This window comes from Dama dama, chromosome 32, assembly GCF_033118175.1.
Source record: "Dama dama isolate Ldn47 chromosome 32, ASM3311817v1, whole genome shotgun sequence".
In the NCBI taxonomy this organism is placed as follows: Eukaryota; Metazoa; Chordata; class Mammalia; order Artiodactyla; family Cervidae; genus Dama; species Dama dama.
This window is the reverse complement of record NC_083712.1, coordinates 10,002,172-10,017,617: the sequence shown is the minus strand read 5'-3', so window position 1 is coordinate 10,017,617 and position 15,446 is coordinate 10,002,172. Positions and strand designations below refer to the sequence as shown.

Below are 15,446 nucleotides of genomic sequence, written 5' to 3'. Positions count from 1 at the left end.
CCCCTGGGCCACTTGGGAATTCCTTCTTGTCTTTTTCATTTTCAAGCGTAAATCTTTTTTTTCTTAAAGAAAAGCTGATTGGATCCTTTGCCATATAATAATTTGATGCTTCTGGAAATACTGAAGAAATGATTACACACAGCTTTCTCTCTGTACTTTATAAACCTTGCAGAACTGCCCCCTCCCTACTCCCCCTTCCCCACCATGGGCTCTGTAGGGGATGCCATGGAGGATGTAGCCCTAGCTCCCCATCTAATGAGCCATGTAGCCTGGGTTCAGTTCAGTTCAGTTCAGTCGCTCAAGTCACGTCTGACTCTTTGCGATCCCATGAATCGCAGCACACCAGGCCTCCCTGTCCATCACCAACTCCCGGAGTTTACTCAAACTCATGTCCATCGAGTCGGTGATGCCATCCAACCATCTCATCCTCTGTCATCCCCTTCTCCTCCTGCCCCAATCCCTCCTTGGTAAGTTAACCTAAACTCTCCTTCACTGAATGTTCATGTCTATTGGAATGACTATTTGTACCATTGCCTTTGGAGGTGAGACTTTATGGGGAAATGGGAATGACAAAATATGATGGGAAGAGTAGAGTTTACCATTGGGGCACAGCCCAGATTTGGAATAAGTTGGATGTGCTTTAGGAATAAAGTGCCCTGAAAACTCAAGCATAATCAGAGTTAACAAGGCTGTGTGTGTGTGTGTGTGTGTGTGTGTGTGTGTGTGTTGGTGAAGTTGTAAACGTAGGGGTTATCTTAGCCATTGGAAATTCTCTGAGGCAAGAGAATAGGTGAGTTGCAGGCACTGTGAGGCCCCAGGTGTGATGTAGCTGATGTCTTGGGAGAGCACAGGAGAGAGAAGAGTTGACCTGGCCAGGTAAGCTGGGCAGACCATACAGGACCTCATAAATCATGTTAAGGATTTTGGGCTTCATCCTAAAGCAACACGGATTCACTTTAGAGTCATAAGAGGGAGAATTATAGGACCAGGTCCTGGTTGCAAAATACCCATTATTATTGTGTATGGGGCAGGTCAGCTGGATAAGATGGGAGACTGGCCTGTGAGGCTATAGAAATAACTCTGGGAGTGGTAAGGAGGGGAGATCAGGGGACAGGACCTGTGTTGTGGGAACGAGCAGAAATGGAGAACCTGAAATGTTAAGTTGACCTATGAAGCAAAGCAAGACAGACAAACGACACCGAAATGAAAAGCTACACTATAGTATCAACAGGTTTACCCAGATTAACCAGTAGATTTAGCAGTAGGAGCAAGGTCTCCCTCCAGCAGCGGAGGGAGCCCCTGTCCTCCACTTATGAGACAGACCGGAGTGCAGTCACCTATGAATATTAAACATCTTAGTATTTCTAAACATGGAATCTAGAAGATGGTAATATTTTATTCAGTTTTTTTTAATATTTCAATTCAGCCACAAGAGCTCCATAAATCTCACCCACAATTAAAGAGACACCCTGAATTTAGACTTTAAAATGGGAACATTTGAAAGGAAGCTGATATGTGGTAGTGACGTCACTAGAATAGATGCGACCTTGTCTCAAAAACACCTTTGAGAAGGTCAGGTGCGGGAGGAACAAGGGAGCCCTAAGTTACTGTTTGAAGACCAGGCTTTTCAGCTGGATCCTGGGTTCAGACAGAAGAGCCTGGCAGTCAGAAGACAACGGTTGCGAATTTAAGCTGTAACTGGAAGCTTGTTATTTAGAGGGCTCCTCCTCTCTTTCACAGGGACGGTCCTGATCAGAATTCGCCGCAGTTGGGAGTTTTCAGTGGGAACACAGCCCTAGAGACAGCATACAGCTCCACCAACCAAGTCCTGCTCAAATTTCACAGCGACTTTTCAAATGGCGGTTTCTTTGTCCTCAATTTTCACGGTCAGTGTATTTTCACTCCATTGATGATGGCAGAGAATCCTAGCTGACTTTTCTCATAGGGTTGACATAAACTTTGTTTACAGCTAAAGTTCCATGTTTCTGTCAAACGAAAGCCTATAGGATTTTCTCACATTTCATGCTGAGGTTGCTGTGATTCCTTTTTCTTACTGACGTATTTAGGACTTCACATCTCTTTTATAGTTTATCTTGGATTTGCCCCCAAGATAAGCGTATTGTATGTGAAACTCTGATATGGAGGCCATGGAAATACATTTAGTAGCTTTCAGAGATTTCCTCATCTCTGTCTCCAGATGAACCTCGATAGTGAATGTCATGTAATTGTAAATGGGACAAAGTGAATCTCTACTGATGGTGGGAGTGAATGCTAAATAGTTTGGGGAGAAGCATTACTGGTCCCTTATCTCTCTTGAGGACTGCCACATGCATATCCTCAGGAAAAGAGACCGAGGAAGATGATGTCAGATCCCAATATGGAAGTGGAACCAGCAAGAACCATTTCTCCTGCAGAATTCCAAATATATGTAAAGTGGTTCTATTTAAACATCATAATTTTTTTAAATGGTGTACTTTTCCCTTTCAGTTTTGTAAGCATTTGAAGCTCGAGACTTTAGTAAAACTATAATTTACAAATATAGATATTTTCCTAGACCTAAGCATTGTAACAACACAAGAGAGATGTTTTTTGTAAGATTTTTGTTTATTCACCAAATGTAATTTCACTTACTATTTTTTTTATATAAACCATGTAGCATTTCAGCTCAAGAAATGTCAACCTCCCCCAGCAGTTCCACAGGCAGAAATGCTTACAGAGGATGAGGATTTTGAAATAGGTAATGTTTTCATTGTTACATCATCAGCTCAACACAGGTTTTTTTACACCCATGCAGCTGCAGTAGATAGCCAAGTTGATGAATGTTTGTCAGAAATATTCCTAAAGCTTTCCTAGAGAGATACACATTGGTCATGAATTGAATAAATATGTTTTTCTTTCTTCATCTCCATGATTTTTTTTTCCATTTAAGTTTTGCTTTTGCTACTTTGAGCACATTTTCCTGCTGCATGACTGACCAGTTTGTATTTTTCTCCTAAAAGCAGTTTTCAGACACAGACTTAAGCAGATGTTTGTGTTTAGTTAGGGAACCATTTTGGTGCATTTGTGGCTGAAATAATGGTTAGTCTAACGTTGACCTTTCCTTGAAACTGGAATGTAATTGGTAAATATATTGAATGATGCTATTTAGAAATTCTGTTTCTTCATTTTAAATTGGTGGCCTAATTCATTAAATCATCAGGCCACACTAAGAAACCTACTGTGGTGTACGTTGGCCGGCCAGTTATTGTGACAAAGGATTTCTCTGTTTCAATTACAAATACCCAGTCCTGTCTCACACCCTGTTTTATAGTGGTGGTCAAACCATGTGACCAGTTTCTGCCCTATTCCTGATGGCTTAGCTGATGAGAACATTGTGCTACTTAGACCAAGGTCATTTTGTAGCCCTCTCTGGATGCATTAAAGACATTCTCTTATACAGCCTTCAGTCCCAAGCCTCTGAATCCCTTTTCTTTCCTTCTTTCATCTTTCTTTCTTTTTTATTAGTAATCATAGGGGAAAGGGAGTGAACATAGACATATCAGTCAAAGAAGAAAAAACTGCTCCATAATCTCTATAGAAATACTGGTTACATTTAAAGAGAGCATTTTTATAAATTAAGAACTAAAAATTACACTGTTTCACTAAGTAGACTAAGCATGAATACCAGTCATGGTTCAGAAGTGGTTTGCACAGCAACTCGAGTGTCACATGTGTTTAGTAACGTTTACACGCTGCATGTGTCATGGAGACAGGATTGCCGAGTATGCATGTGGACTCTTTCAGGAGACTTCGTGAAGTACCAGTGCCACCCCGGGTACACGCTGTCTGGGATGGACACACTGACCTGTAAGCTCAGCTCCCAGCTACAGTTTGAAGGCGCCCCGCCGACATGTGAAGGTATGAAGCTCCTACTACAAATGTGCTTGTTCCATATGGAACATTGTATTACTTTATTGGTGGGAACTTCCTTGTATGTATCTGAATTTCTTTGTATGCATCTGAATTTGTCTCTGTGTTATGCTAGTCTTGCAATTTAAATTACCCAAAAGTAGAAATACTTAATTACCCTGCTCTTTTAGCTAGCTGTACAAAATCAAAACTACATCAAATAAGACTTTTTGCTGTTTCCCAACAATTTGTGAGTAACATTTTCAAGCATATGGCAAAGTTGAAATACTTTAAAACTAATACCCATCACCAAGGTTGCACCATTAATGTTTCCTACACACCCTTTGTCATCTGTCTCATCTCTCTCTATTCATACATTAATGTATTGAATAATCGATATTTCTGATATCTTCTAGGCAAATTGCAGGCATTACTATATTTCCCTCTGAATTCTTTGGCATAAAAGAATGCATAAAATTATCTAGTGTTTACTATTTTCTGTAAAATATAGAGACATTGAAATGCACATGTTTCATATAATGCATGTTTCATATCTTTGCCCCATGTGTAATAACAGAAAATATACAATAGCAGAAGAAAATATATTGATTCAGTTGATTTGTATATAATTAGATCACTTAAAAAACTTTTAAACGTATCACTTTCAAAAAAAGAAAGGTATCACTTTCAAGTTTTATTGAAAGGAAAAAAGATTTGGAAAGAAACATAAATAAGCTAAAGTGTCTCAATATAAGTCAGAAGTATGATTGGTTTGCCTATCAGAAAACTTGCCAAATTAAGACAGAATTTATTTTGTGACTGCAAAATCACAATCACATTTGCTTCCTTTAAAGAAGGGTTTCCCTGGTAGCTCAGTTGGTAAATAACCCACTTGCCATGCAGGAGACCCTGGTTCAATTCCTGGGTCAAGAAGATGCACTGGAGAAGGGATAGGCTACCCACTCCAGTGTTCTTGGGCTTCCCTTGTGGCCCAGCTGGTAAAGAATCCACCTGAAATGCAGGAGACCTGGGTTTGATCCCTGGGTTGGGAAGATCCCCTGGAGAAGGGAAAGGCTACCCACTCCAGTATTCTGACCTGGAGAATTCTGTGGACTGTGTAGTCCATGGGGTTGCAAAGAGTTGGACATGACTGAGCAACTTTCACTTTCCCTTTCCTTTAAAGAATGGAACTTTCTCCATTCCCAGTTCTTTCAGAGAATTTGAATATTATAATTCATTAGGGATAGTGAAACATATAAAAAGTCAGAATGTAGGAAGAGAAGACCTATAGTCTAGGTTTGATTATCCAGTGATCTTGGTTAAGACACTATTCCTCTGGGCATTATATGTGTAATGAGAAGGATCATTTGTCTGCCTTGTTTAGGGAACTGGTATAAAGATGAAGTAAATATTAAATTAATTCTAAGCATCTTATAATGCTAATTATCTACCCTGTAAGAGGCAATTTTCTTTGCATTGCAGTAGTATAGATTTTGCAAATGTTCAGCCCATGAATTGATTCTTCCAGAGTATCTGGTAACTTGGTGCGTTTTTGTTGCTAATGAGGCATTCCCTGAACACCTCATTATTTAAAAAAGGAAATAGGGACTATGATGTCTTCTACCAAATACTTAAACACTTAATTATCATTTTTCTTCCAGTACTTTTCTTGATGACAAATTGTACTAGTTATGAGTCCTACTTCTTCAAGTGTCATAACCACACTTTTAGAAGTTCTCCTTTGAAAATTGTCACCACTTTAGGGTGATTGATTGTTCCTTGGGAATGAGGGGAATAAATTGTTCCTTGAAAGTTCACATTTTATGCAGATAAATATCACCTTGTTGGATGCTTACCTTAATTTAGAAAAAAAATAATAAATGAGGGTCTGGAATGTTATTTGCCACCACCAAGCAGTTCTCTCATTTCCCTTGGACATCAGCCGAGTGTCCTACAGTCTAACTCTATCCTGAACTCTTGACCTAGGATAATGTCAAATCCCACAGGGTTAGAGGCTTAGTCCCACAGAACAAACCTCACCCCAGATGCCGATACCAACTCCAGGTTGTCACCTGTATTTCTGACTGACTGGTTATTAATCAGGGGTTCCCAGGAACCTCTCCTCTGGTTTGATCCTTCCATCAATATTTTTAATTAATTTATTTATTTTAATTGGAGGCTAATTACTTTACAATATTGTGGTGGTTTTTGCCGTACATTGACATGAATCAGCCATGTGTGTACATGTGTCCACCTATCCCAAACCCCCCTCCCACTTCCCTCCCTGTCCCATCCCTCTGGGTTGTCCCAGTGCACTGGCTTTGAGTGCCCTGTTTTCATGCATTGAACTTGGACAGGTCATCTATATCACATATGATAATATGCATGTTTCAATGCTATTCTCTCATATCATCCCACCCTCACTTTCTCCCAGAGTCCAAAAGTGTGCTTTTTATATCTGTGTCTATTTGTTGTTTTGCATATACAGTTGTCGTTACCATCTTTCTAAATTCCATGTATTTGTGTTAATATTCTGTATTGGTGTTTTTCGTTTTGACTTACTTCACCCTGTATATTAGGCTCCAGTTTCATCTACCTCATTAGAACTGATTCAAATGTGTTCTTTTTAATAGCTGAGTAATACTCCATTGTGTATATGTACCAGTTTTCTTATCCATTCATCTGCCAATGGACATCTAGGTTGCTTCCATGTCCTAGCTATTGTAAACAGTGCTGCAGTGAACATTGGGATACATGTGTCTCTTTCAATTCTGTTTCCTCAGTGTGTATGCCCAGAAGTGGGATTGCTGGATCGTATGGCAGTTCTATTTCCAGTTTTTTAAGGAATCTCCACACTGTTCTCCATAGTGGCTATACTAGTTTGCATTCCTACCAACTGTGTAAGAGGGTTCCCTTTTCTCCACACCCTCTCCAGCACTTATTGTTTGTAGACTTTTTGATGGCAGGCATCCTGACTAGCGTGAGATGTTACCTCATTGTGGTTTTGATTTGCATTTCTCTGATAATGAGTGATGTTGAGCATCTTTTCATGTGTTTGTTAACCATCTGTATGTCTTCTTTGGAGAAATGTCTATTTTGTTCTTTGACCCACTTTTTGATTGGGTCATTATTTTTCTGGTATTGAGCTGCATGAGCTGCTTGTATATTTTGGAAATTAATTATTTGTCAGTTGTTTCCTTTGCTATTATTTTCTCCCATTCTGAAGGGTGTCTTTTTACCTTGCTTATAGTTTCCTTCCTTGTGCAAAAGCTTTTAAATTTAATTAGGTCCCATTTGTTTATTTTTGCTTTTATTTCCAATATTCTGGGAGGTGGGTCATAGAGGATCCTGCTGTGATTTATGTCAGAGAGTGTTCTACCTATGTTTCCTCTAGGAGTTTTATAGTTTCTGGTCTTGCATTTAGATCTTTAATCCATTTTGAGTTTACTTTGTGTATGGTGTTAGAAAGTGTTCTAGTTTCATTCTTTTACAAGTGGTTGACCAGTTTTCCCAGCAACACTTGTTAAAGAGATTATCTTTTCTCCATTGTATATTCTTGCCTCCTTTGTCAAAGATAAGGTGTCCATAGGTGTGTGGGTTTATCTCTGGGCTTTCTATTTTGTTCCATTGATCTATGTTTCTGTCTTTCTGCCATACCATAATGTCTTGATGACTGTAGCTTTGTAGTATAGTCTGAAGTCAGGCAGATTGATTCCTCCAGTTCCATTCTTCTTTCTTAAGATTGCTTTGGCTATTAGAGACTTTCTGTGTTTCCATATGAATTGTGAAATTATTTGTTCTAGTTCTGCGAAAAACACCATTGGTAGTTTGATAGAGTTTCAATTGAATCTATAGATTGCTTTGGGTAGTATACTCATTTTTACTATATTGATTCTTCCAATCCATGAACATGGTATATTTCTCCATCTCTTTGTGTCATCTTTGATTTATTTCACCAGTGTTTTATAGTTTACTATATATAGATCTTTTGTTTCCTTAGGTAAATTTATTCCTAAGTATTTTATTATTTTTGTTGCAATGGTTAATGGGATAGTTTCCTTAATTTTTCTATTTTCTCATTGTTAGTGTATAGGAATGCAAGGGACTTATGTGTATTAATTTTATATCCTATAGCTTTACTTTATTCATTGATTAGTGCTAGTAATTTTCTGATGGTGTCTTTAGGGTTTTCTATGTAGAGGATCATGTCATCTGCAAACAGTGAGAGTTTTACTTCTTCTTTTCTAATCTGGATTCTTTTTATTTTTCTTCTCTGAATGCTGTGGTAAAACTTCCAAAACTATAATGAATAGTACTGGCAAGAGTGTGCACCCTTGTCTTGTTCCTGACTTTAGAGGAAATGCTTTTAATTATTCACCATTGAGGATAATGATTTCTGTGTGTTTGTCATAGATGGTTTTTATTGCGTTAAGGTATGTTCCTTCTATACCTGCTTTCTGGAGAGTTTTTATCATAAATGGCTGTTGAATTTTGTTAAAGGCTTTCTCTGCATCTATTGAGATAATCCTATGGTTTTTATCTTTCAGTTTGTTAATGTGGTGTATTACATTGATTTATTTGTGAATATTGAAGAATCATTGCATCCCTGGCATAACCCACTTGGTCATGATGCATGATCTTTTTAATATGTCATTGAATTCTGTTTGCTAGAATTTTGTTGAGGATTTTTGCATCTATGTTAATCAGTGATATTGGGCTGTAGTTTTCTTTTTTTGGTAACATCTTTGTCTAGTTTTGATATGAGGGTGACATGGCCTCATAGAATGAGTTTGGGGATTTACCTTCCACTCCAATTTTCTGGAAGAATTTGAGTAGGAGAGGTGTTAGCTCATCTCTAAATTTTTGGTAGAATTCACCTGTGATGTAGTCTGGTCCTGGGATTTTGTTTGTCAGAAGATTTTGTATTACAGTTTCAATTTCTGTGCTTGTGGTGTATCTGTTTAGATTTTCTGTTTCTTCCTGGTTAAGTTTTGGAAGGTTGTACTCTTCTAGGAATTCATCCATTTTTTCCAAGTTACACATTTTATTGCCATATAGTTACTAATAGTAGTCTCTTATGATCCTTTGTATTTCTTTGTTGTCTGTTGTGATTTTTCCATTTTCATTTCTAATTTTATTGATTTGATTCTTCTCCCTTTTTTTCTTGATGAGACTAGCTAATGGTTTCTTTATTTTATCTTCTCAAAGAACCATCTTTTAGTTTTGTTGGTTTTTGTTATAGTCTCCTTTGTTTCTTTTTCATTGATTTCTGCTTTGATTTTTATGATTTTGTTCCTTCTACTAACTTTGGGGTTCTTCATTTCTTCTTCTTCTAGTTGCTTTAGGTGTAAAGTTAGGTAATTTATTTGATGTTTCTCTTGTTTCTTGAGGGAAGTTTGTATTGCTATGAACTTTCCTTTAGCACTGCTTTTACTGAATACCATAGGTTTTGGGTTGTTGTGTTTTCATTTTCTTTTTCTGTGCATATTTTGATTTCTTTTTTATTTCTTCTGTGATCTTTTGGTTATTGAGGAGCATGATTTTTAGCCTCCGTATGTTTGTGTTTTTTATAGTTTTTTTCCTCCCCCAATTGACATCTTATGTTATCACATTGTGATCAGAAAAGATGTTTGAAATGATTTCAGTACTTTTAAATTTACCAAGGCTGGATTTATTGTGCAGGATGTGACCTATTCTGAAGAATGTTCCTTTTGCACTTAAAAAAAAGTGAAATTCATTGTTCTGGGGTGAAATGCCCTGTAGATATCAATTGGGTCTAAGGTCCATTGTGTCATTTAAAACTTGTGTTTCCTTACTCATTTTCTGTTTGGTTAATCTATCCATGTGTGTGAATCAGGCATTAAAGTCCCCCACTATTATAGTGTTACTTTTAGTTTCCCCTTTCACACTTATTAGCATTTGTCTTATGTATTGAGGTTCCCCTATATTGGGTGTATATATATTTATCATTGTTACATGTTTTTATTGGATTGATTCTTTGATCATTACTATGTAGTGTCCGTCTTTGTCTCTTATTATGGTCTTTATTTCAACCTGTTTTATCTGATTTGAGTACTGCTACTCCTGCTCTCTTTTGGTCTCTATTTGCATGAAATATCTTGTTCCAGCCCCTCACTTTCAGTATGTGTCCAGGGTTTGAGGTGGGTCTCTTGTAGGCAAGATATATAGGGGTCTTGTTTTTGTATCCATTTGACTAGTCATTGTCTTTTGGTTAGAGCATTTAACCCATTTACATTTAAGGTAATTATTGATAAGTATGATCTCATTGCCATTTACTTTGTTGTTTTGGGTTCAATTTTATAAACCTTTTCTGTGTTTCCTGTCTAGAGAAGATCCTGTAGCATCTGTTGAAGAGCTGATTTGGTGGTGCTGAATTCTCTCAGCTTTTGCTTGTTTGTAAAGCTTTTGATTTCTCCTTCATATCTGAATGAGATCCTTGCTGGGTATAGTAATCTTGGTTATAGGTTTTTCTCTTTCATCACTTTAATTATGTCCTGCCATTCACTTCTGGCCTGAGGAGTTTCTACTGAAAGATCAGCTGTTATCCTTATGGGGATCCCCTTGTGTGTTATTTGTTGTTTTTCCCTTGCTGCTCTTAATATTTGTTCTTTGTGCTTGATCTTTGTTAAATTGATTAATATGTGTCCTGGGGTGTTTTGCCTTAGGTTTATCCTATTTGGGACTCTCTGGGTTTCTTGGACTTGGGGGGCTATTTCCTTCCCCATTTTAGGGAAGTTTTCAACTATTATCTCCTCAAGTATTTTCTCATCCCCTTTCTTTTTCTCGTCTTCTGGGACTCCTATGATTCAAATGTTTGGGTGTTTAACATTGTCCCAGAGGTCTCTGAGGTTGTCCTCATTTCTTTTAATTCTCTTTTCTTTTTTCATCTCTGCTTCATTTATTTCAACCATTCTATCTTCCACCTCACTTATCCTCTCTTCTGCCTCAGTTATTCTACTGTTGGTTCCCTCTAGAGAGCTTTTTAATCTCAGTTATTGCATTGTTCCCATTATTAATTGACTCTTCTTTATTTCTTCTAGGTCCTTGTTAAACATTTCTTGCTGCTTCTCAATCCTTGTCTCTAGTCTATTTATCTGTAACTCCATTTTGTTTTCAACAGTTTGGATCAGCTTTGCTATCATTATTCTGAATTCCTTTTCAGGTAGATTCCCTATCTCCTCCTCTTTTGTTTGGTTTGGTGGGTATTTATCATGTTCCTTTACCTGTTGAATCTTTCTCTGCCTTTTCATTTTGTTTAGATGGCTGTGTTTGGTGTGCCATTTCTGTAGATTTGAAGTTTGTGATTCTTCTTTATTGTGGCATCTACTCCCTATGGGTGGGGTTGGACTAGTGGCTTGTCAAGGTTTCCTGGTTTGGGGAACTTGTGTCTGTGTTCTGGTGGGTGGAGCTGGATCTTTTCTCTCTGGAGTGCAGTGAAGTGTCCAGTAGTGAGTTTTGGGGTGTCTACAGGTTTGGCATGGCTTTGGGCAGCCTGTCTTTAAATGCTCAGTATTGTGTTCCTGATTTGCTGAAGAATTAGCGGGTGTGTCTTGCACTGGAACTTGTTGGCTCTTGGGTAGAGCTTGGTTTCAGTGTAGGTATGAAGACTTTTGGGTGTGCTCTTGTGTACTAATGTTCCCTGGAATCAGGAGTTCTCTGACGTTCTCAAGTTTTGGAGTTAAGCCTCCTGCCTCTGTCTTTCAGTCCTTCTCTTACAGTATCCTCATACAGCACAGATGATAAAACAACTAGGTTAATGGTGAACAATTCTTCACAGAATTGAGTGACATACATAGAGATCCACAGAGTTACATAGAGAAGAGAAGAGGTAGGATGGAGATATAGATGACCAGGAGAAGAGAAGTCAAAAGGGGAGAGAGCAATCTAGTCAGTAATAAGTTCCCGAAGTGTTCTCCACAGCCCAGAACACCCAGAGAGATTCACAGAGTTAAGCAGAGAAGAGAAGGGGAAGGAAGGAGATAGAGGTGACCTGGGGGAGAAAAGGGAGATTCAAAAGGGGAGAAAGCAATCGAGCCAGTAATCAAATCCCTAAGTGAAAATGGATACTGAAGATTAGATTCTTAAAGATACAAAATGGATAACAAATACCAAAAAGCAAAGATTAAAAATCTAGAATAGAGTTTAGACTCTCAAAAATACAATATAAAAAATACAAAGCAAAGTCAATCAGAAAGATTAACACACACACACACATATATATATTTGAAACTTGCTTTAAAAATAGGGTCTTTTAATTTTGCAAGGTAATTGTAGGTTATAAAAATGAAAACTAAAGGAGTAATAAAGAACTTGATTTTTCTAATTAAAAAGTATTAATAGTAAAAATATATCTAGGAATTTCTCTGGAGCTGTTATGGGCAGTGTGGCTCAGTTCAGTTTCAGATAGTTCCTCGTTCCAGCTTGCACTTGTTCTTGAGGTCTATGGGCCCCCTCCAATGCACAGTCAGTATTAACTGCAGGGTTTTTATCTGTTGCACCTGTCACTTCCAGAGCGGTTCCCTCTCCTTTGTTTATTTTGGCTTCCTCTGTTTGCAAGTCTCTTCTGTGTCTCATTTCCACCCTGACAGAAGGGAGCAAAGATGGTCACTTATTAGGCTCACTTGTTCAGTTGTGTTGTGTGGAGGGAGGGACTCTGTAAACAAATTTCACTGGTATCTGTGGGGAGTGTTTGCAGTGTCTGGGCCACGCTGGCTTTGCCACAGTCCAAGACAGTGTGTGCTTCCCAGGTCTACAATGCCCAGGCTCCATGGAGCTCTGCAAGGACACTCTCCCAAGTGGGCCCTGCATTTTTTGTACTTCCCAGGTCTAAGCCGCTCAGGTCCTTGGGTGCTCCACAAGGGTGCAGACCGGGTTGGGCTGTGCATTCTGTGCCCTCCCCAGGTCCGAGCAGCTCAGGTGACCACGTGCTTGGTGAGTGTACTGTCCCAGGTGGGCCGTGTGTCTTAATCACCTCCCAGGTCCCAGGTGCTCGGTTTCCTAGCGGCACCGCAAGAGCGCCATCTCAGGTGAGCTGTATGTCTCCTCTGAGGAGCAGACCTCAGGCTGTGACACTCATGGCAGATGTCAACCATCTAGGATCCCAGGAAGACATGGCTAGCAACTGGGAGCCTCACAGTTTGGTGGAAGATGCCATCTCTGGGGCTGAGATTGCAGCAGCCCCTTGCCTTCCAGCCCTGGCTGTGGCAGGCCTGCCTCTCTGCCTCCAGAGGCGGGAGGGGCCTACACACAGCCCGTTAGCTCTCCTTTGGTATTCACTCAATCCTTTGTTCTGTGAGCGTGCCAGGCTGAGAGTTAAAGCATTTTGCGGGAAAGGTTTATTTTTGTCTCCTGGCAGTCCCACAGTTTGGGTTACTGCCTCATGTTATCTCCCTTAGATTGTCCTCAGGGCATTCAGGCCCTGTGCTTACCCTAAGGACCAATGATTCAGCCTGTGCCTCCCTGCCCAGCCCCTACTTGATGGTGGAGGATGCGAGCATCTAGGCTACTTCTCCTCTGGCAGCTGCAGTTAGGCACAGAGTCTGTGTTGTTGTTGTTGTTGTTTTTTCTCCCGTTATGTTGCCCTCTGAGATTCTCAAACACCCCACAGACCCGCCTGTGAGAGGGTTTCCTACTGTGTGGAAACTTCTCCTCCTTCACGGCTCCCTCCCCAGGATGGGTCTCTGTCCCTCAATGTTTTGTCTCTGTTTTCATCTTTAAATTTTATCCTACCTCCTTTCAAAGAAATTGGGCTGCCCTTCCGCGTGCCTGGTCTTCTCTTCCAGCATTCAGAAGTTGTTTTGTGGAAGCTGCTCAACATTCAAATGATCTTTTGATGAATTTGTGGGGAAGAAAGCGTTCTCCCTGTCCTATTCCTCTGCCATCTTGGGCCCCCCTCTCTGGTTTGATCCTTTGTTAGAACAGCTCACGGAAATCAGGGGAACAAACGTGACCCACGACAGTGCAGTGAACTAGTAGGGCTCAAAGGGCAGGGCCTGGAGGTGTCTCCCAAGACCTGGGGTGCCCACCCCCCGCCATGTGTGCCTTCACCAACCCACAGACTCAACAGATGCGTAAGAGCTTCAGTGCAGCCAAGTCTCCAGGGCCCCAGCCCCACCCTCCCCGCTTCCCCCAGGTGTGAGAGTGGGCAGAAAGTCTGCGCCCTCTCCTCCCTGGGTGCTTGTGGTGACCAGCCCTTCTGAGGCTACACAGACCCACCCTGAGTCACCTCATCAGCTCAGACTCGGGTGTCACCCGGAGGGGCCTTCGGAGCCACAAAGACACTTCCAGCACTCAGGAAGTTCCAAGGGTTTGGGGAGCTCCTACCAGGGGCCCCAGACACAGGCTAAGTGTATTTTAGCACAGAGGGCTATCACAAAAGTGAGTATTCTCGAGTTAAGGAAATGTGATAATATTAAAAAGGTAAAGTAAAATGTTAAGAGTTTTTTTTGTGTCTGCATGTACACAGGGCCTAGGGTTTTATGATCTCTCTGGACCTGCTTTAAATGTACAGTAGAGCCAGAGCGCGGAGAAGGTAATGGCAACCCACTCCAGTACTCTTGCCTGGAAAATCCCACGGACAGAGGAGCCTGGTGGGCTGCAGTCCATGGGGTCGCTAAGAGTCGGACACGACTGAGTGACTTCACTTTCACTTTTCACTTTCATGCATTGGAAAAGGAAATGGCAACCCACTCCAGTGTCCTTGCCTGGAGAATCCCAGGGATGGGGGAGCCTGGTGGGCTGCCGTCTATGGGGTCACACGGAGTCAAACACGACTGAAGCGACTTAGCAGCAGCAGCAGCAGCAGAGCCAGAGCTGGGTTCTGCTCTGATGTAACAACACTCCATATGCGTCTTATCCTTATCCCTCAGAGGGCAGATGGAGTGAAAACCACAATCACAGAAAACTAATCACACTGATCACATGGACCACAGACTAGTCTAACTCAATGAAACTATGAGCCATGCTGTGTAGGGCCATCCAAGATGGACGGGTCATGGTGGAGAGTTGTGACAAAATGTGGTCCACTAGAGAAGGGAATGGCAAACCACTTCAGTGCTCTTGCCTTGAGAACCCCGTGAACAGGATGAAAAGGTTCTGTGTGTATCATCTCCTAAATCTGGTCACAGTTGACTCAATAAGATTGCTTTTTCTTTCCCCCCATGAGCTTTCATACCCAGGAATTGCTTTTGTTAAAGAAAACTTTTCCTGGTGCTTTTTTCCTTAGCACAATGCCCAGCCAATGAAGTCCGTACAGAATCCTCTGGCGTCATCCTCAGCCCAGGGTATCCAGGCAACTATTTTAACTCCCAGACCTGCTCCTGGAGCATCCGAGTGGAACCAAACTACAACATCACCATCTTTGTAGACACATTCCAAAGTGAGAAGCAATTTGACGCACTGGAAGTATTTGATGGTAAGTCTCTTCAAACTTTGTTAACATACCAGCAACCTTGGGACTTCTTTTGTGGTCCAATGGTTAAGACTCTGAGCTTCCACTCCAGAGGGTGTGGGTTGGATCCCTGGTCAGGGAACAAAGA

At 40.6% G+C, this 15,446-nt stretch overlaps 1 protein-coding gene across 1 annotated transcript in view; it reads left to right on the top strand.

The window, feature by feature from the left end:
• CSMD1 (CUB and Sushi multiple domains 1) overlaps window positions 1–15,446 on the top strand; it is a 1,628,138-nt gene that overhangs the window by 1,477,744 nt on the left and 134,948 nt on the right. Inside the window, exons 44-47 of the mRNA XM_061134533.1 lie at window positions 1,741–1,886; window positions 2,657–2,737; window positions 3,784–3,897; window positions 15,134–15,322. Coding sequence (XP_060990516.1) covers window positions 1,741–1,886; window positions 2,657–2,737; window positions 3,784–3,897; window positions 15,134–15,322 — 530 coding nt within the window. The remainder of the gene's footprint in view (window positions 1–1,740; window positions 1,887–2,656; window positions 2,738–3,783; window positions 3,898–15,133; window positions 15,323–15,446) is intronic.